The following is a 21225-nucleotide window of genomic DNA, read 5'->3' as shown; positions in this document are numbered from 1 at the left end:
GTAAAGGTGCAAGAGTAGGAGTGAGGTGTGAGAGGAAGGATGAGGTGTGAGGGGAAGGGTGAGGTGTAAGGGTGGAAGGGGAGGGGTGAGGTGTAAAGGTATAAAAGGAGGGGTGAGGTGTGAGGAGAGGGGTGAGGTGTAAGGGTATGAGGGGAGGGGTGAGGTGTGAGGGTGTAAGAGTAGGAGTGAGGTGTGAGAGGGAGGGTGAGGTGTGAGGGGAGGGTGAGGTCTAAGGGTGTAAAAGGAGGGGTGAGGTGTAATGTGGAAGGGGAGGAGTGAGGTATGAGAGTGTAAGAGTAGGAGTCAGGTGTGAGAGAAGGGGTGAGGTGTAAAGGTGTAAGAGCAGGAGTGAGGTGTGAGAGGGAGGGTGAGGTGTGAGGGGAGGGGAAAGTGTAAGGGTGTGAGGGGAGGGGTGAGGTGTAAGAGGAGGAGTGAGGTGTAAGGGGAGGGGTGAGGTGTGAATGGAGGGGTGAGGTGTAAAGGTGTAAGAGATGGGGTGAGGTGTGAGGATAGGGGTGAGGTGTAAGGGTGTGAGGGGAGGGGTGAGGTGTGAGGGGAGGGGTGAGGTGTGAGGGTGTAAGAGTAGGAGTCAGGTGTGAGAGAAGGGGTGAGGTGTAAAGGTGTAAGAGTAGGAGTGAGGTGTGAGAGGGAGGGTGAGGTGTGAGGGGAGGGGTGAGGTGTAAGGGGACGGATGAGGTACGAGGAGAGGGGTGAGGATGAGGAGTGGGATGCTGGGCACTTAATTAGCGTTGCATAGCGTGACATTCCTGTATCAGGAACTTGACCTGGGCTCTCTCTTCACCCCGAGTAGATCTGTTAGAAGGCAGGTGGTAAAGGGTGGACCCAAGTCTGCTCCTTTCTGAAGGGAAGACTGACTTGGGTTCAGTTGACTCTCTAGCTCTTCTGGCCTGGAAACCACGCCTGCGCAGAAGATCAGCTGCCTTACTAAGCAACAACCACACCAGTAGCCCTGAGCCCTGTGCCTCACCTGGGCTGGCGGAGAGCTGTGGATGACCTCTGAGAACATGAGTATGCACCTCGTGCACCGCCGGAGCTCTGAGGCCTGCTGAGTACAGTGGCTCTTGTGACTGGGCCTGTCCCTGGCAGAAACCTTGGAGGCAATGCCTAGGACTGTCACAAGAAATGCTGGCTCTTGTTGAGGACTTTGGGCTTCTAAGCCAGGGCAGCTCCCACACCTGCCTGTGTAAGTCTCACTCCCTTGCACCTGAACTTTCTCCTGGGGGCCAAAGAGAATGGCCCCTGGTCCCTTGTGGGCCATAAGGTCTCCTTTGAGGACGACTCCCACAAAGGTGTGGCCAATGCTGTCTGCTACAGCTCCTGACAGTGTCTAAGAATCTTTGGGTCTAACTGTCTAGTTGTACCCATAGAAAACCTTTTGTGAGGTGCTGTGTGAAAATATCACTCCCATTCCACAGATAGACAAAATTAAGACTGAGGGGCAAGTATTTTGCCAAGTGTCCACTGCAGGGGAGTGGCAGGTCTGGGAGTGGACCCGGATGGGTCTGACATCAAAGCCACCATCGTTTGCATCCTCCTGTCTGAGTGGGAGAGCTGAGTAGACAGAAGTGTGGGGCAGGAGGGCAGGAGACCCCACGCTCCTGCAGCAGGGAGGTGATGGGTGGGTGCTCTGTGCTGTGGGTCCAGCTTCCCAGGGACCCTGCACGCCTCCCGGACTTGCGCTGCTAAGTGAGCAAAGCAAGGCTTCTCTGTGCTTCTCTGGCTCCAGAGAAAGCAGGTGTGCTTTTTCATTTTTGTTCATTGTATGGTCTACATTCCCATTGCTACCTGGAGTGCGGATGCCTGCTTTTTCCAAGCAGAGACATCAGTTCATTTGCTTTTGGTCGTCAGATGCTGGAAAGTCATGGGGCTGGTGTGGCGGTGCTTTGGGTTTAGATTTCAAAAGAGGAATGGTCTCTTCTCAGCTGTCTTGGGTGTGTTTGCTTAGAGCCCCCTAGTCCTTTGGTTTTGTTTGAACATCCCTCTCTGTCTGGCTGGATGCCCCTTCTGTGCTGAGATCCATGTTCTTCTTCATCCTTGGGTCTGTCCTTCTGAGAACTTTCAGCTCTTTTCTTGGATTCTCCTCCCCTCCTCGATTCCTCTGGTGGCCTGAATTTCAGTCATTTAGGTTTTCTCCAAAGGTTATTCTCACTGGAAATTACAGGATTGCTCTTGCAGCCCAACAAACACAGAGCAGTGAATCTTTCCATCCTTGGGATCAAACCATCCTTGCCTTCAGGTGCCTCTCCCAATAAGACGCGGCTATCCTCTCCTTAACAGCCATGACCTTCTATTTCACTTCATCTATTTTGATTCCAAAAGTATTCCTTCCAAGAGTTTGGGAGGGGGCAGTCATATGAGCAGGTGTCTTCTCCTGGAGGTGCTCCCCCCCCCCACCCACTCACTGCAACAACAACCAAAAGGGACTTTTCTTTTCCGGGATTCCCTCCTAGACTTGACTCCCACCAGCTGGTGTCCTGTCCTCCTGAACTGCCCCACTCCATCCGTTCTCCTGAGAGGCTTGATGCAGAGGTGGGTCTCCTGAGGTCAGGAAGGGCTGCCTCCTTCTCTCCGGTTGTAAGAGAACGGACTTGGTCTCAGACCACAGCAGAAGGAGCCTCAGTCCTCACAGGCACTCCAGGGAATAACTTCACAACACAGCATTTCTTCCTTGCCAACCCCTTGCAAATTGCAACCCAGATGCAAGACAGCCCAAGGGTGGTCTGGGTGGGGGCTCTATCCACCTCTCAGTCCTTGTTCCACCATGGCCCCAGGTACAGTCAGGCTCTGGGACTTTCACTGTGTCATTCCCTCAAGAGTGATGGAGCCTGTGGCTTCCCCCTTGTAAATGTGAGGTCCTGGCATCCACTGTCCACAGTGGGTGAGGCTCCAGCTGTCTCTCTCTGGCCTCCAGCTGCTGAATCCAGCTGCACATGGACCTGGAGGGCTTTGGTGACCGGGTCTTGACTTTGTGTTCAGATCACAGGGACATTTTCGAGTCACTCTGGCTGACAGACTCTGGGATTCACAGGGCACAGTTCATGGAGACTATGTATACAGTCTAGCCGGGCACACACACCACGGCTGGGGAGGCATGCCGTGTGGGGACAAGGAAGCGGGTCTGTCCCCAGACAGTGCAGCGGCTCTCCAATCAACCAGTTTCTAGTAATTGCACTTAGTTTCCTGGTATTTGGGTCTCTGCCCCTCGGGCTCTTGAAGGTGCCACAGCAGGGACTCAGATGTGGCCCTGAGCTTGACAAATTCCCCTTGGTCCCTGCAGAGCTCCTAAGCCCGACCCAGCCAGGAACCAGCCGTAGATCCTAAATGCCTCCCCTTTGGACTGTCATCAAGTATCCACAAGTTCTGGTTTCAGTCTCTGGGCTTGGAATAGCTTGTTTTGCTGTTGAATTTTGGTTTGAATGGGGTCGGGGTTGCCATAGGACTCAGTTTATTCCATAAGCTTTTTTTCTATCCTGGAAAATTAAAAAATAATTGGAAATGACAAAAGAATCCAGGGTTAGAATGGCTAGAGAAATCCCTGCTTATCTGCCCTCGCCTGTCCCCACCACTGTCCTGAACCTTCCAGCTGAGCCCACTGAGGGACTTTCCCCGACAATCCAGGAAAAGAGGAAACGGGGTTCAGATGGCCTTTCCTTCTGCACCCGCCCCAACTTGCTGCAGTGACCCCCACTCTGGTCTGATGAGACCCGGGGTCTTTCCTTTACTTGCTACACAAGCACTGAATGAACATCAGCCATGTGCCAAGTGCGGTCCTAGGGCTGGGGCACAGAGGACCCGAGGGAAAGTCCTCGGGTGCAAGGGTTGGGCATCGGGCAGGGACACAGTGTCTGAGCTCAGTCTGCGGGTCCAGGCAGCTGGTGGACTGTGGGAATCCCTGGAGCTCACAGGGCCCTCACCTGGGCTGGACTCGGGGGGCAGAACTCTAGATTCTAGGGCTCTTGGCAGTCCCCAGTTCATGGTGGGCACTCAGAACAGGGAGAAAGGGGGTAGGCCTGAGTGTCAAAGCAGGAACTCAGTGTGGGACTGGCAGGGTCCAATGATTAGAGAAGGACCAGCTGCTGGGATGGCATCAAAACCAGATCTGGGGTCAAGGGTCAGGGCAGGGGGAGAGGTAAGGGGCTTGGGATCTTTACACAGGCTTCCTAGGCATTTTGTATGCAGGCCATAGACTCCTGAGGACCCCTGTCCCCAGAAGCCAACTCTTTGATGAATTTACTGGCCCACAGGAAATAGAGAGCCTATAGTGGGCCGTATGGTGAATTTACTGGTTCACAGGCGATAGAGAGAACCAAAAACCAAGGCCAAAACATTGAGGACCTTTGGATAAAACCATAACCACCTTTTCAAGATGAAATAACAATATGGTGACAACCAGGTCTCCACTGTCCAACCTTATTCACTGAGAACTCCCCAATCTCCCTCCCAGGGGTGGAATGTGCCAGCGGCCCCCGGATGTCTCTAGCCCAGTGGGCCTGACATTGAGCAATCTATCACAAGGCCACCTTCCATGTTGCCTAAAGGAATGTTACAGTCAGAGCTGGGAGGAAATCTCCTTTTTAGAAAATATGAGTGAAAATGAAAGGATACCAACCCGAGTTCTTGGCTCACTGAAGTCATCAAGGCCACAGAATGAATGCTAGTGAGAAAAACAAAAAAAGGAACAAAAACTATAAAATAAGACCAAAAGAAAATGAGGAGGGGGGGAAGAAAAGAAAGAAAGATGTAAGATATGTAGTATGGAACTCAATGACAGCATTTCACAAGAACTAGGGCACTGGGGTTGGGTTTGGAAAGAGACACAGGAAGTCAGTGGGCTTTAGAAGCTGCTTCCACCTGAGAAACCCGTTCTGTGGGATTCCTCGCCCATGGTGGGTTATCCCCACACAGTCCGCAAACATCTGGCTAACACAGACGGGGGAGATGTACACCGTAGTGAAAGGGCTAGTCGCTCAGTCATGGCTGACTCTTTGGACCCCGTGGACTGTGTAGCTTGCCAGGCTCCTCTGTCTATGGGATTCTCCAGGCAAGAATAAGGGAGTGGACTGACATTCCTGGACCAGGAATTTTTGGTGCTGGGGTGTGGCCTTCTTGAAGAATGTGGCAGGATACTATATATCCAGGAAGAACCCTCTGATGGTCATGGTTGATGGTCCCATCAAAGGCTGGGCATGACATGCATACAAAGATCAAGGAAGATTCCACTCAGGTCCCAGGGTCACCCAGTCCCATCAGAAGACAAAAAGAACCCTCCCCCCCTCCCCCATCCCTGCTAGGGCCCACTCTTCCAAGAGATTCATTGTTTAAAATCTTTTATGCCATTGGTTTTTCTGCTTTAAAAAGAAAAAAATATCAGGAAAAAAAGTGGCCCTAAAGGAGTGAAAAATTGTACAGGTCAGTTTGAAAGTAGAGATCTTCCTTAGCTTATTTACGACTTGATTTATTCAAAAAGAATGGCTGGTGATTCTTTTTGGAGATTAGGTTAGGAGAAACATGTCTGAATATTATCTGAGGTGTTTGAAAATAATTCATTGTTTTTTTTCCAAAATCTCAAGGTAATAGCTCTCCTAAATTGTTACTGAAAAAATGAACATCCAGACAGCCAACAAGTTTTAAACACATTTTAGAATCACTAAAGTTAAAGCTAGAAGGGACATTTAGTATCACCTAGCTCTTGATTTTCTACATGGGGAAACTGAGATCTGAGGATGGCAAGGTCCTTGCCAAGACCACCCTGTGGCATGTGGCGGGGAAAGAGTTCTTGACCACTGACCACGGTGGTTGGAGTTATTTTTCCACCAGCCCAGGCCAACACTGTCTGTGGGGAAGTCCTTGAAGTATCCTTGAGACCCCCTGGGCTGCTCCAGTCCATGGGGTCACAAAGAGTCCGACAGACTGAGCAGCTAATACTTTCACTTCAACTTATCATTAGGGCTTCCCAGGTGGCACTAGTGGAAAAGAATCTGCCTGCAATGCAGGAGATTCTGGTTCGATCCCTGGGTCAGGGAGATTCCCTGGAGGAGGGCATGGCAACCCACTCTGGTATTCTTACCAGGAGAATCCCCATGGACAGAGGAGCCTGGTGGGCTAGAGTCCATTGGACACGACTGAATGACTAACACTTCTGCTTTCACTGGCTGCTCAAAATAATCTCAGAAGTTGTGTGTGGGGGGTGGGGGGAGTGGTGAGCAGCTGTCTGATGGGGACTCTGCTGCGGCTTAGTTGCCTCAGTCGTGTCCGACTCTGTTCGACTCTGTGAACCATAGCCGCCAGGCTCCTCTGTCCATGGGGATTCTCCTGGTAAGAATACCAGAGTGGGTTGCCATGCCCTCCTCCAGGGAATTTTCCTGACCCAGGGATCAAACTCGAGTCTCCTGCATTGCAGGCAGATTCTTTACAGCTGAGCTGACAGGGAAGCCCTATGGGGACTCTAGTGAAAGTGAAAGTCGCTCAGTTGTGTCCGACTCTTTGCGACCCCATGGACTACAGTGCATGGAATGCTCCAGGCCAGAATACTGGAGTGGGTAGCCTTTCCCTTCTCTAGGGGATCTTCCCAACCCAGGGATCGAACTCAGGTCTCCCATATTGCAGACAGATTCTTTACCAGCTGAGCCACAAGGGAAGCCCGGGGACTCTAGGGGTCTGCTTAAACCAAATTCCTAGCGGGTTTCCAGGGCACTGGCAGAAGAACGGCCCCAAATCCTCCAGCCATTACCCTTTGCTGCCCTCGTGAGGACACTGTCAGTTGTGCAGGCTGGGAGGCTCTGGGGCTCCAGGTATGGGAGGGAAGACCTTAGGAAGGTGAGTTAATCTGTGTAAAAGCTGACTTTTAGGAGGGAAAGCTGGTGTAGCATCTGAAGAGCTGCTCCATCTCTTTGGGTCATTGTGTTTGATTCTTTCTAGAAAGGGTGAGCTGTCATCCCATTTGCAGACAGCCCTGAATCTGCCCTCTGGTGGCTTTCGTGACTTTGACCCTACTCTGTCCATGGAATGAGTCAGCTTCCTCTCTCCAAAGATCAGCCTCAGAAACCTGAAGCCCAGAAATATCCTTTCTCCAACTTGTTTTCCAGGGTGGCAGCACATCACCCCTCAAGCTTTTCTGGGGCAAGTTGTCCCCAATAGACACCTCCCACCCCAAGTTGGTGTCAGAGTCCGCCACCTATTCCCAAACACGAGTTAGCTCTACAACATAAAATATGCAATTGTGGATTTTCTGTGTAAGTGTGTTTGTGTGTGTATATTAGTCGCTCAGTCTTATCCACCTCTTTGTGACCCCATGGGCTGTACAGGCTCTCTGTCCATGGAATTTCCCAGGCAAGAATACTGAAGTGGGTAGCCATTCCTTTCTCCAGGGGATTTTCCTGACAACCCAGGGATCAAACCCAGGTCTCCCATATTGCAGGCAGATTCTTTACTGCCTGAGCCACCAAGGAAGCCTGGGTTTTCTACTCATCTATTACTTATCCTGCAAACATTTGATGATGCCTTATTTCATGGCAAGAACTGTCTTGGATAAAGAGGTAAATAAAAGCTGGTCCCTGAACTCAAGGAAGTCCTGGCCACTGGGCAGATGAACAGGAAGTGGTGAGTGCCCTGACAAAGATGCCACGTATATGGACTCTGTCTGAACCAGCAATGTGTGGTGGGGGCGCTGGTGGGGTGACTGTGGAATCCCTGGAGATCCGGGTTATCCCTCCCCAGCTGTGGGATTGTGGACAAGTGTTTGAATCTTTCTCAGGCTCAAGTGTCCTCACCCGTAAAGTGGTGACAACCATAGGGGCCAGAGAGACTGGGCATCAGCCTCACTTCCTGCTGGAAGGAAGAGACTTCCCTGAAGGGAAGAACACTCATTGGTTCTGGGCATAAATGCCATTTAAGGGGAATGAACCCAATGTCTTATGGCTCATGAAGAAGGTCACCTCACCCTTTCCAGTGAGGTAGTGTCAGAAGGGTTCAGACTTTCTTCCCTAGAAAAGCACTTATTTCTTGGACTGCCAGTATGGGGGACACGGGCAGAGAAGAGAGGGCTGAACAGAGCCTGTTATTTAGGTTTCATGAAACTGACAGAAGAGAATATTCCATGTGAGCGGTTCATGGAAAGAAGCCAGGGGCTGGTGCGAGCTCACACCACCTACCTTTTCCTCCAGTTCTTTCAGGTGTCGCTTCTGGATCTCCAGCTTATCCTCCAATTCTCGGACTCTCTGCAACACATTAAGTTCTGTATCAGAAAAAGTAAATTTTCCAGGTTTAAATCTTACTCTTCATCATTTATCTGGTGTAGTGTGTAAGCAGCAACTCATTGGAAAAGACCCTGATGCCAGGAATGAGTGAAGGCAAAAGGAGAAGGGGGCAGCAGAGGATGAGATGGTTAGATAGCATCACTGACTCAATGGACATGAGTTTGAACAAACTCTGAGAGAGAGTGGAGGACAGGGAAGCTGGGCATGCTGCAGTCCATGGGGTTACAAAGAGTCAGACACAACCTAGCAACTGAACAACAACAGTAAGCAGCTTAACATACAAACACTAAGTGGGTAACTCGACTAACTCTTATACATGGACAGGCTTGTCTCTCCACCCCCTAAATCAAGATCAAGGGCCCCTTCAGCACTCAGGAAGCTCCCTCAGGCCCGCATGCAACTCTATTCTGACCTCTCTCACTAAAAGTAGATTTTTGCCTGTTCTTGAAATGCATGGAAACAGATTGCACTCTTAAGGCAGGATCTTTAGAAAACATAAACATCAAGATCAGACCAAGACTCAGAGGTGCCTTTTGGGCAGGTCAATAAAGCTCATGGATTTGAAGCAGCACCAAATGACATGTCCAAGATTTATTTAGCTGGAGCCTGGGAGCTGGGGCAGAGGAGGTGAGTGTTGATGGGGGGCATGGCTGCAGCATCCACCCAGGTTCTTAGAAGGTTTAAGGATGACAAACTGTCCCCATGAGCCTGGGACATTCCTGGTTTTAGCAATGAAAGTCCAGAGTCTTGAAAACTCATCAGTCCTGAGCCAACAGGGAGAGTGGGCCACCTGCCTGGCTCTGCACCTGCTGAATGCTCCCTGGGCTGCACACCCACCCTCAGCGGTTTATCAATCTGTTCCTTCCAGTTCCAGGCAGCATCTCACCAGGAGTCCTGGCAGGTATGACCTTTTCCAGTTTGTCATGTGTCCAATAGCACTTCATCACCCGAGAGGGTTGATATGCCCGGACAGCTGCTAGAATCGCCAGTCCTGAATGCAAATGGACACCTCATTCCTTGGGAGAAGGCTGTCGGACTGAAGGCCAGGCGATTCACATCAGCCCGAATTAAGCATGTAGACCCATCCTCAGGCCTGGAGAAACCTTCTGCCCAGATTCCTAAACTCAGATCAGCATCACCTGGAGGCCCTGTGGATCCCCGGGGCCCTGCCCCAGGGTTGTCGACTCATCAGTTCCAGGGTGGGGCCTGAGAAGCTGTGTTCCCTACAGATCCCAGGTGATGGGAATGCTGCTGGTCTGGAGACCCCACTCTGAGAATCACCACTGTGGGCACATGTGCCCACTCAACAGGTATGACTCAATGGGCCCTGTGCCCACTCAGCAGGCATGGCTCAGTAGAGGCCTGGGGCCTCGAGGGGTTTGTGGTCCATCAGGTCCAGACAATGGAATTATGCAAATACATAGATGATGCCCTGGATAAATACAGACGTCACAGAGAAAGTTAAGTTGGGTAGGGAAAGGGAAGGGGTGTTATTTTATATGGGGACTCAGGGAAGGTCAGTTTGAGCATAGAGGAGAGGGGGGTAAGGAATTGAGGTGTGGGCTGGGGGGCCTGGAGGAGGCACAGAACCCAGCCGATGATGGTTTTCCAGGTGCAGGAAAGGGGGAAGGAATTCCAGGCAGAAGGAATGATGTATATGTGCAGGGAGCTGAGGGTGTCAGGGGGCAGAGGGTCTGTAATGTCCTGGTGAGGAGCTTGCAGATTTAGGGGTGTCACAGGGAGTCTGTGAAGGGTTTTAAGTAGGGAAATAATGAGATTTTGATTTTGGAAAGATCACACTGGCAGCAAAACAGAGAGTGGATTGATAAGCAAGTGAAAGACACACAGTTGTGTCCAACTCTTTGCGACCCCATGGACTGTATAGGCCATGAAATTCTCCAGGCCAGAATACTGGAGTGCCTCTCCCTTCTCCAGGGGATCTTCCCAACCCAGGGATCAAACCCAGGTCTCCCGCATTGCAGGCGGATTCTTTACCAGCTGAGCCACAAAGGAGGCCCAACTCATAAGGAAAAGACACCAAAAAAACCTTCCCTTAGATATGTGACCTTGGGCAAGTAATTCAGCCTCTCTGGCCTTGGTTTCCTTATCTGTAAATTGGGAGTAGTAGTGTTGCGCACACCTGAGGATTTAGAAAGTGAATCTGCGCAAAGTGCTTAAGGTAAAGTTGGCAGAGTATGTGCTCTATAAAGGAGACTGGATATGTTTCTAATCCTCTTCCACCTGAGGGAGTCAGTGATTGATCCTCAGAGATTCCCTTGCAAGGCGGGGATCACCTAAGAATGAGCACAAACTTGGATAGACTTTGGTTTGGATCCCGGGCCCCAAATTTACCAACTGGTGGACTTCGGGTTGTCATGTATCAATTAATCTCTCTGTGGAATTCCTCTTCTGTAATAACTGAACAGTGACCCTGTGACTCGGGGTGAAATGGGTACCCAGGGAAAAGTGACTTGAAAACCACAATGCCACATGGAGGAGGGGACAATCTCTTACAGCTTTCGAAGGATTTGCAAAAATCTCCCAAGAACAACTTCTGGGCTTTGAAAATCAGTCTGAGTTCCTTTGTATTATTTTTTTAGATCCCACATGTAAGTGATGTCATGTGGTATTTGTCTTTCTCTTGTCTGAGTTACTTCACTCTGTGCAATAATCTCTAGGTCCATCCACACTGCTGCAAATGACATTATTTCATTCTTTTTTATGGCTGAGTAATATTCCATTATATGTATGTACCACATCTTCTTCATCCGTTCCTCTATTGATGGACTCTTAGGTTGCTCCCATGTCCTGGCTATTGTCAACAGTGCTGCTATGAACATAGGGGGTGCATGTATCTTTTCAAAGTATGGTTTTCTATGGATATACGTCCAGAATCGGAATTGCTGGGTCATATGGTAATTCTATGTATAGTTTTTCAAGGAACTTCCTTACTGTCGTCCATAGTGGCTGTACAATTTACATCACCACTACCAGTATAGGAAGGAAGGTTCCCTTTTCTCCATCTCCTCCCCAGATTTACTGTATATAGATTTTTTGACGATGGCCATTCTGACAAGTGTGAGGTGTTACCTCATTTGCATTTCTGATTTGCATTTCTCTAATAATTAGTGATGTTGAGCATCTTTTCATGTGCTCTTTGGCCATCTGTATGTCTTTGGAGAAATGTCTATTTAGATTATCTGTCCATTTTTTGAACTTACTTACAAAACAGAGACAGACTCACAGACTTTGAAAACAAACTTATGGTTACCAAAGGGAAAAGTTGGGGTGGGAGGGATAAATAAGGAGTTTGAGATTAACATATGCATATGAAATATATCATCAACAAAGACCTACTATATAGCACAGGGAACTCTACTCGACATTATGTAATAATTTATATAAGAAAAGAATCTGAAAAAAGTGGATATATGTATATATAAAACTGAATCACTTTGCTGTACTCCTGAAACTAATACAACATTATAAACCAACTATACCCCCAGTAGTCATGTATGGATGTGAGAGTTGGACTATAAAGAAAGCTAAGTGCAGAAGAATTGATGCTTTTGAACTGTGGTGTTGGAGAAGACTCTTGAGAGTCCCTTGGACTGCAAGGAGATCCAACCAGTCCATCCTAAAGGAGATTAGTCCTGGGTGTTCATTGGAGGGACTGATGTTGAAGCTGAAACTCCAATACTTTGGCCACCTGATGTGGAAAGCTGACTCATTTGAAAAGACCCTGATGCTGAGAAAAATTGAGGGCAGGAGGAAAAGGGGACGACAGAGGATGAGATGGTTGGATGGCATCACCAACACAATGGACATGGGTTTGGGTGGACTCCAGGAGTTGGTGATGGACAGGGAGTCCTGGTGTGCTGTGGTTCATAGGTTCGCAAAGAGTCAGACACGACTGAGTGACTGAACTGAACACCTCCAATATAAAGTAAAATTTTAAAAAAAAAAGATTAAGTGAAAAAAAAATCTTTATCTAAAAGGAAATCAGCCTGAGAAGCTGACTCTCATTCTAGTCTTTCATGACTTTTTAGAAAAAAACAACCAGGGTTGGCCTCTCACCTGGTTATGGGAGGCTGGAAGGGGCAGTGTTTAAGAGTTTTGCTATCTAAGGACATCCCAGCTCTGCCACTTCCTGGCTGTGTGACTTTGGGCAAGTTGCTTAGCCTCTCTGAGCCTCACTCACTTCACCTGTGAAACTGCATCAATGGCCCCCACTCAGAGGGCTGGTGTGAGCATCAGTGAACCAACATTTATGGAGCCTCCTCTAAGTGCCAGCACTGGTCTGTCTCCCCGCACTGGAATATAAGCCTCAAGAGGGCAAGTGCTGTGTCCCCAACCCGGAGAACAGTGCCTGGTATGCAGATGTTAGAAAAGTTACAAATGGAGTAGGAAAGGCTCCTGAGAGAGGCAGCTGATGCATTTGTAGAGGTGAGCACGGGGTCCAGGAGTGTCAGAATGTCAGGTTAAGCAACCCAGACTTCATCCTCTGGGCAGTGGGGAGCTAGGATGGGTCTTTGAGGAAGGGTGGTTGTGCACTGTGTTAGGAAGGCTTCTAGGGTGCAGTGGATGGGTTGGCAGGGACAGAGGTTGTGGGATTGCGGAGGGATAGGACAAAGTAAGTTGACATGAGTGGATTAACTCCAATCTTCACTACAGAACATGGTGCAAATGTGCCGAATGAGTCTGTTGAGAAAGGGGCCATGTGCTGATTGATTTTTTTTGCCCTCTGTATCCACTTTTCCCCTTAGTTAATAGCGCTTGAAAAATAAAACGTCCATAGGGGTCACACTGGTGACGTCACTGCACCCCATGGGCTAGATGCAGAAAAGACAGACCGGTGCAGCCCACGGCAACCTGGGATGTGTCCTTCTGGTCAAATCAGGCATCTGGTGCCCCAGGCTGGGTCAGACACGGCCGAGTGCTGCCGGAGCCCGTGACGGGGCTGTGCTGTGCTATATTGTGTCCTGCTCTGAAAGTGGTGTGTTGTATGTGTTGCGTGTGCTGCAGCTCAAGGTGTTCAGCCAACACCTAGCACGCGCCAGACATCAGACCGACTCAGGGGCCACGCCCATCAGAGGCAGGTCGCTCAGGAGCCACGCCCATCAGAGCCGGCTAGCTCAGTGCCTGGAGAGCAGATCACGGCAGCACAGGAGCCCAGGGGCTCCTGCAGGGGCTGCCTGGGGTCCCTTCACCCAAATCAAGAATGGAATGAACAGCTCGCGTTCATACCTCCAGTTACCCTTTTCCCTTTGGTCACGGCCCTTTCACTCCTCAACCAAATGCAGTCAGCTGTGCCTGCCCTGCCCCTGCATCCCTTTTTCACACGCAATGGGAATCCTCACTTCTTAGTCCTAACCAGGGCCTCTGCTGCCTCGGACAGAAGGCACTTCTCCACCGGCTCCTTCCTCCAATTCTGTCTCCCTCTCCTTCGGTGCCATCGACTCCCACTGGTTATACTTCCTCACTGGCAGGATTCCTTATGAGCTGTAGGGCCTTCAGGCACACGAGTTAACCTTCCTGAGTCTCAGCTTTCGCATCAGGGAAACGGAGGTAATCGTCCCACCCGCAGGAGTGCCGTGGGGTAAGAGATCTAAAGCAGTGAGCCTCCAAAGACTGCCAGACCTTGGGGCCGCCTCAGCTCCATCAGCACCACGGGTCCTGGGAACCTGGCCCCCGTGTGTTTAGCAGCACACGAAGCTCACACAGGACGCCGCACACACTTAGGAAAGCATTAGGTGTTCAGAGGTAACAAGTGGTACAGCTTCCAGGTCCAGTCCTCAAAGCAGTCGTCGTCACAAAATACAGCCCCAAAGTAAACCGGCCAGCCTGCGCCCCTGGTTACAAGAACCCGAGTTTAAACAGAAGACGGATGCTGGAGGAAGTGGGGACGCCTCGCTTTGGTTTGTGTTACCATTTGGCAGGGTGGGGACCTTGTTCAAATGTATGATTAGAAACAGTGGGCGGTATAGTGCGCCCGTAAGCAACCCCCCTCCATCACTGAGGGTTCGCCGGGCTATGAGAGTGTCCACGGGAAGACATCTCCACTTCTCGGAAACCTGCTTTATGGCCAGCTCTCCAGGGAATGGGCCCTCAGAGGTGTCAGTGTGCCGACAGCGGGCAGGAGGGGTGGAGAAGTGGGAATGGTGGACAGTGGTACCCGGCAGGGTGCTTACTCCTACCCGCCAGGTGCCCCTCCCCCTACCTGCCTGCCCCACCCCTACGTGTTGGGCCCCTCCTCCTACCTGCCTGTCCTTTCCCCTACCTGCTGGCCCGTCTCCCTACCAACTAGGCCTCTCCCCCTACCGGCCCCGCCCCTTCCCTGCCGGCCCCTCCCCCTACCTGCCTGTCTTTTGCCTTACCTGCCGGCCCCTCCCCCCGGCCGGCCCCTCCTCCTACCTGCCTGTCTTTTGCCTTACCTGTCGGCCCCTCCCCCATCTGCTGGGCCCCTCCCCCAGCCCGCCCCTCCCCCACCTGCCGGCCCCTCCCCTACCAGCTGGGCCCCTCCTCCCGCCGGCCCCTCCCCTACCTGCTGGGCCTGCTGCAGCAGCTCCATGCGCTCCCGCAGGATCTGACTGTCGAACTCCCGGCTCTGCCGCAGGATCTGCCGGCGCAGCTTCTCCACCGCGGCCTGCAGGTCCTCCCGCTGGCCCTCACTCAGCGCCTCGCTGGCCCTCCGCCCCGGCTCCTGTTGCAGCGCGTCGTACAGTGTGGCCTCCAGCTCCTGGATTTTCTGAGCGACCCACATGACACAGACAGTGTGAGGTCACAAGGTGGGGGGGGCAGGAAACCCCAGCGCATTGCAGCTGAGCGAAGCTGAGCTGGGGGATCTTGGGCCGGGTGGGGAGGCATGCGGGGGGCCGAGCAGAGTGGGGTGGGGTGATGGAGCCCCTTCCAGCCCCCTGCACACAGTTTTGAGAACGTGTCTTACTCTATTCAATCAAGATGCTTTGCTCTCTACAGATAAAGAAAAAATAGTCATAATCTCTCCTTAAAATATCTTATTCAAAAAGAGGTTTGATTGGGCTCATCTTTATTTTTATCCTTGGCTTCCAATTTACTGTCTCCAGCTTGGGAAACAAATCTCTCCTTTTATCTGGAGTAGCGTGGGAAAATGTGTCCCAAATTGCAGGCACTTGGCAGTTCAGCTGGCTCATTAGAAAAGCGATTTCAACCCCAAGCAACTGGGGGCAATGTCCTCATTGCTCCCTCCTCCCCGCAAGAAGCGAGACTCCCTTGGTTAGCAAAGCACATGAGAGATTAGTAGCCAATAAAGGGGATCTTTGTGAAAGCTCGGAGTTTTCATCCTGAGAGGAAGTTATTTCTTTTCAACTTCACGGTGAGACACTTAAATACAGTTACCTTATAGGAATATCTAGGGATGAAAGAGAGAAAGTATTTCCTTCTCTTTCTCCCTAAGTCCCCACCTGAATCCCTTGCTAGGAATAGCCCCTTCTTTTCCCAAGATGTTATCAACCAACAACCAGTTTTAATGGAAACTGCCAGGAAGAGACAGGAGGTGGTATGAAGCAGGGGGTCAACACAGGGAGCGCTCTGCGCCTGTGGCCATCTGCTCCTGTAGCCCCCGCTTCAGCACAGCTGTATTAACTCCGCAAGGGAATTCCAGGCCCACCAGATCAATTTTAGCCAACAGGCACTGGCTTCCCCTCTCCCGATTCCAGCCATCACCCCAGGAAACGAGAAGGTGGGAATGTGTCCACTGACATAGCCAAGGGGCCCCCATGGAGTGGGAGATTGCCTGTGCCTGCAGGCTGCCCCCATTCAGCAGCCGAACTCCTAGGAGGCCCCCAAGTGGCCAGTTTCCAGCCAGGATCTCACCATCCAATTCCAGAAGCTCCACTGTGGCCCTGTGCCATCTTACTCTACATGATGACAAAGGAACACAGGTGTGCGTCTGGCACCTGCTGTCCTCGCTTCTGCCTGGGCACATGGCCCTGCCACCCTTGGGAGCATTTTACTTCTCTGACTCTTCAGGTCAGCCTCACCCTGATCACAGCTCCAACCTCAACATGTGCCTGAAATCCCACTTGAGGCTTTGGGATAGTCTTTTTCCTTTTTTTTTTTGATGTGGATCATTTTTCAAGTCTTTATTGAATTTGTTGCAATTTTGCCCCTGTGGTTTATGTTCTGGTTTTCTGGCCTTGAGGCATATGGCATCTTAGCCCCCTGACCAGGGATAAAACCCACACCCCCCCATAGAACCCACACCCCCTACAGAACCCACACCCCACATAGAACCCACACGCCCCATAGAACCCACACCCCCTACAGAACCCACACCCCCCACGGAACCCACACTCCCTACAGAACCCACACCCCTCATAGAACCCACACCCCCTACAGCACCCACACCCCCCATAGAATCCACACCCCCTACAGAACCCACACCCCCTGCATTAGAAGGCGAAGTCTTAACTGCTAGACCACCAGAGAAGTTCCTGGAATGTTCTTTGGGTAAGAAGGTTGCTTCTACCCAGCAACAGGATCAGCCTGCCCAGGGGTCTCCTCTACAGAACCAGGACTCGGGTAGGGCCTTTCTGCACATGGCACTTAGACAGCCAAGGGCAGACACTGAGTTTCCCAGAGTGTTCTGGGGAACACCAGCCTTGGAAGATGTCCCTTGAGAAGAGGGCCCAAGAACCAGTGAACTTGACATATGACTTCCTCTGTTCCTCTTGGAGTCCCAGCCCATCCTTAAGCATATTAAGGAGCCAGAGGTCAACAAAATTACTCTCCCTCTTTTTTTTGGCCACAGGTTTCCACGTTATCCCCTGAAATTGTATTCCTCAGAACTTACTGGGGAAGCCCAGGGGAGGACAGAGATGGTGTATCATGCAGCAAGAAAGGGTATTTGCAAAAGGATGGAGACTAGATAGAATCAAGGAAAACCCAAAATAGTGAAAGAGAGGGAGAAAAGAATGAACATGTTCTCATTCTTTAGTTGCCCTGACCGCCATTACAACATTGTATGCCCAGAAATGACAATTGAGAGGAAAACGCCTTGTCGTGATGAGGCTCAAACCTTCCCGACCTTCTCCATCTGCGGCTCCCTGCCCTGGGGGTTCAAGCCTCGGAGCCTGGACATGAAGGGTCAAGGGTCACGGGGAGGTGGGCCAGCCTTCACGTCCAGAATGTCCCGCCTGTGCTAAGTCCAGCCTCCTGCTCTCTGTCTTCATGGAAATGGGGATTGCAAGTTAATATTTAGTTGTTAAATCTGCATTTGTTAGGTGGAAAGCCACTTTGTCAAACGATTTAGCTACAAATGATCTGGGCAAAGTCTTGCTCCAGATGTTGCTACTCACTGCTTCTTCCTGAAAAAGCAGCCTTGAGCTCAAAGTTCCCTCTGATCGAGGGGACATCCAGGAAATGCCCCCTCAAAGCCATACGACTTATAAACCTGAGCATGGTCCCTCCTTACATTCATCATCTGGAAGCCCACAACTGGTTCTGTGACCCAAGCTTGATGCTGCACAGAACCTCATGACATATAATTCTTTTTCTGATGATCACCTGCCCTCCACTCGCTGCTTTACCTCTGTGTTCCTTTTTTTAAAAAATACTTTTGCCATGCCATGCAGCATGTGGGATCTTAGTTCCCCAACCAGGGATCGAACCCGAGCCCCTGCAGTGCGAGTCTTAACCACTGAACTGCCTGCGAAGTTCCACCTCTGTGGAACTGCTTTGTGACCGTCTCTTTTTGCTACTTATGGGAAAACTTGCTCTGGGCTTTAAGCATGTGAATAAATATTAATAAAAATATTAATAAGCAGAAAGTTTATTTTCCTTCATCTCAGATGATTACTAGAACTAAGTGTGTGTGCTGAGTTACTCAGTGGTGTCCAACTCTTTGTGACCCGGTGGATTGTAGCCCGCCAGGCTTCTCTGGCCATGGAGATTCTCCAAGCAAGAATACTGGAGTGGGTTTGCCATGCCCTCTTCCCGGGGCTCTTCCCAACCCAGGGATGGAACCCAGGTCTCCCACATTGCAAGTGGATTCTTTACTGTCTGAGCCACCAGGGAAGCCCAGAACTGAATAAGTATGCCCAGAGAAAATGATCATGCTAAGTAAATATTTTGGAAAAATCATGACTGACTTGGAAAAAGTGACCATTTATCTGTACAGTTATTTGGGTTGAAACCAGTCGAAACGTGGAGGCGGCACTGGAATCTCACCCACGCAGCACTTCATGAACCCCAGATTCACCATCAGCCCCCAAGGGAGAGCAGCCTGTACTGCTGAGTCTAAAGAACCAGAACATCCAACCCACTTCCGGTCCTACCAGGTAAGCCTGGTCTAGGGCTTGCTTCCTGTAGTCCAACTCCTCCTCCAGGTAGCCCTTCTGCCTGCTGAACAGGTCCTGAAAAAGAGGAGGTGCCCAAGGTCAAGATCAGCACGAGAACCCATCACCTGGCAGCTCTTCAGAGCCAGCCTACCCACATTCGCTGGAGGGTGACAGTCCCACCGAGGTGGGGACCCACCAGGTGCTCAGGTGAGAAAGGGTGTCAGGTCTGCCCTGCTCGCTCCTGTGTGAATCCCAGCAGAAGCCTCCCAAGCCCAGGAACCTCCATCAAGCCTCTCCCCACTCTCCCCAGCTTTCTTCCTCTTGGGTGCCTGGCCTGGTTCCCAAGCCCGGGTTGCAGGAATCCTTCTGAAGACCATCTCAATAGTTCTCTGATGTGACTCTTTCTCCCCCTACCAGCAGCATCACCCACCTCCTGGGTACTCTTCCTGCTGGACATGTCCTCCCCACTCTCCATCCCCCCAGGCATGAGCTCTCCAGAACCCCAATATCTTCCTGTTACTGACTGGAGGGTTTCAGGGTTAGAGCTTGGCTACTGCAGCCACTTGATTTTAGAGCTCAGCTGTTGCAGCCACTTGGTTTTGTACAGGAGGAAACAGAGGGCCAGAGAGGACCAGTGCCTTGTTCTAGATGCCGTGGTTCACTGGTGATGGATGTGGACTAGACACCCAGGCCTGGGGATTCAGCCCAGGGCTCTTCCCATGCCACGCGCTGCTTCCAGGCCTCAGGCTCTTCCTTCTTCCCCTCACTTCTATTTGGGGAAATTGGTCTTTGAAAGCTCAAGAACCATCTCTTCTGGGCAGCCTTCTCCGACATCCCCAGGCTGGGTATGACAGATCCCGCTCTCTGCCCAGGGCTCCTGGTGAACAGCCACCATCACTGTTTATCAGGTGCCCACAGGTGCCAAGCACTGTGCGAAAATGGGCTATGCGTCCAGCATCTCTCATCCCTCCAGCGCATCAAGGTGGAGATGGCCATGAGGAAACGGAGGTCCAGTGTGTCTCTCCCAAACTCATGTCCAGGAAGGAGCAAGCGAACACTGGAGTCCCTTCTCTGTGTCTCGGGAGCCCCTGTTCCTTTTGCTTCCATATCACTGACCTGCCTCTCCTAAGGTTCTCATGCTGCACTGCGCCTGTCGGCTCCCACGCACATGTCCGCATGGGCTTTCAGGCTAGACCCTCCGTAGGGACCCTGTTATTCATTACTGAACGCCTAATCCTGTCATAGTTTCCAGGATCGCAGAGGCTTCAAAAATATGTATCAAGTGAATAACTGAGTGAATGGATGATGACCACACAGGATAGGGATGAGAGCAAAAGCAAAATTTAGAAATGCATGCAAATCATTATAAAACACACATAAATCCTTCCCGGGAAGCGAGTTATCTGCGCTCTGTCAACCCCCTCCCTCCTGGGGTTGGGACATGGCCTTTACCTTCTCCTTCTCCAGGTCTAGCATCTTCTGGGTCAGGGCTGCCTCCGTTCCCTCTATTTGCTTCAGCCACTGGAAAACAGCAGGGACACAGGGCGCAGCTGGTGAGAACCAGTGCCCGTCGTGGGGCCGCCCTCCTCGAGGAGGCTCCTGGCCCAGAGGGGTCCCCCCACATGTCCCACGGTGGTCCTTGAAATGGAATTTCACAGTCTGCACAGATGTTTCAGCTTCAACAGATGTTTGCTCAGGAACCACGGCTACACATGTGTGTATACGTACGTGAAGGTGGGTGTGAGGTGTGTGCCCAGGTAAGCCTGTGTGTAGAGGAGGTGGTGGGTATGCACAGTGGATGCATGTGGAAGGTTGCGAGTGTGTGCCCTGAGAGCCCCCTAGGTGGGCGGGCGAGCCTCCCTGGGTTCTACTGTGCCATGTACTGGTGGCTTCCCGTCTGGGACCTCATCCAGCTCACGACCACCCGGTGGAGGAGGCAGCATCACTCCATGTTGCAGGTGAGGACACGGCAGCTGAATTAGTCACTTGTCTAAGGTCACACAGGTGAGAAGCGGGGATTTTGAACCCTGCCTGCAGGTCTACACCCCCACAGCCACCCCCTGCAGCTACCTGGGGCAAGTCTGAACAGCCAGGGGCACTGTGGGGTGCAGGAATGAAGAGGGGTCTGGCTAGGCAGGCTGTGATGGCCTTAGAGTACCGACCGGGGCACCTGCATGGGCTGGTGATGGGGGTGTGTCTGCCCGTTCTCAGGTCTGGGCTGGGGGTGAGTGGGCACAGGCAGCTGCCCCTTAGATGTGGGCACACAGGTGTCTCTTTACGAGGAGCCCACCTGAGAGCCGAGGGGAGGCCCAGGTAACTGGGTGACACCCTGCGGGGGATGTTTTAGGGTGTCCAGGAGGGTCGGCTTTGACATCATGTGTGAATGTTCACCTCCTTGTTGCTAAAGCCCACAGACGACCTCCTTGCCATGGGGCCTGCCTGCCGCTCGCCTGTGGACGTTCCCCGTCCCAACGCCCCAGACCTCTTGTCTCCTCGTTGCTAAAGCCAACAGACGACCTCCCTGCCGTGGGGCCCGCCGGCCAAGCAGCTGGGCCCCTCCCAGGCCCCTTGTCCTCCTCCTCGGGCCATGGCCGCCCCTCCTGGACTCTCGGGGCCCTCAGAGCCCCTGT

The 21225-nt window shown here is 51.6% G+C and overlaps 2 protein-coding genes across 3 annotated transcripts in view; both read right to left on the bottom strand.

Annotated features, from left to right (window-relative positions):
- The window catches only part of C26H4orf50 (chromosome 26 C4orf50 homolog), a 132511-nt gene extending 131446 nt beyond the window's left edge, over positions 1 to 1065 (bottom strand). For both annotated transcript variants that reach the window (XM_043448345.1, XM_043448346.1), the window contains exon 1: positions 989 to 1065. The gene's annotated coding sequence lies outside the window, so the exon portion shown is untranslated. The remainder of the gene's footprint in view (positions 1 to 988) is intronic.
- A 2337-nt stretch (positions 1066 to 3402) lies between these two features.
- The window catches only part of JAKMIP1 (janus kinase and microtubule interacting protein 1), a 154591-nt gene continuing 136768 nt past the window's right edge, over positions 3403 to 21225 (bottom strand). Inside the window, exons 17-22 of the mRNA XM_043448352.1 lie at positions 20048 to 20116; positions 18593 to 18670; positions 14821 to 15024; positions 8172 to 8237; positions 4631 to 4706; positions 3403 to 3491 (exon numbers count right to left, since the gene is read on the bottom strand). Of these exons, the coding sequence (XP_043304287.1) occupies positions 4656 to 4706; positions 8172 to 8237; positions 14821 to 15024; positions 18593 to 18670; positions 20048 to 20116 (468 nt within the window). The 3' untranslated portion in view covers positions 3403 to 3491; positions 4631 to 4655. The remainder of the gene's footprint in view (positions 3492 to 4630; positions 4707 to 8171; positions 8238 to 14820; positions 15025 to 18592; positions 18671 to 20047; positions 20117 to 21225) is intronic.

This window comes from Cervus canadensis, chromosome 26, assembly GCF_019320065.1.
Source record: "Cervus canadensis isolate Bull #8, Minnesota chromosome 26, ASM1932006v1, whole genome shotgun sequence".
Lineage (NCBI taxonomy): Eukaryota > Metazoa > Chordata > Mammalia > Artiodactyla > Cervidae > Cervus > Cervus canadensis.
Note: the sequence above shows the minus strand (reverse complement) of the source record. Positions and strands in the feature narration are given on the sequence as shown.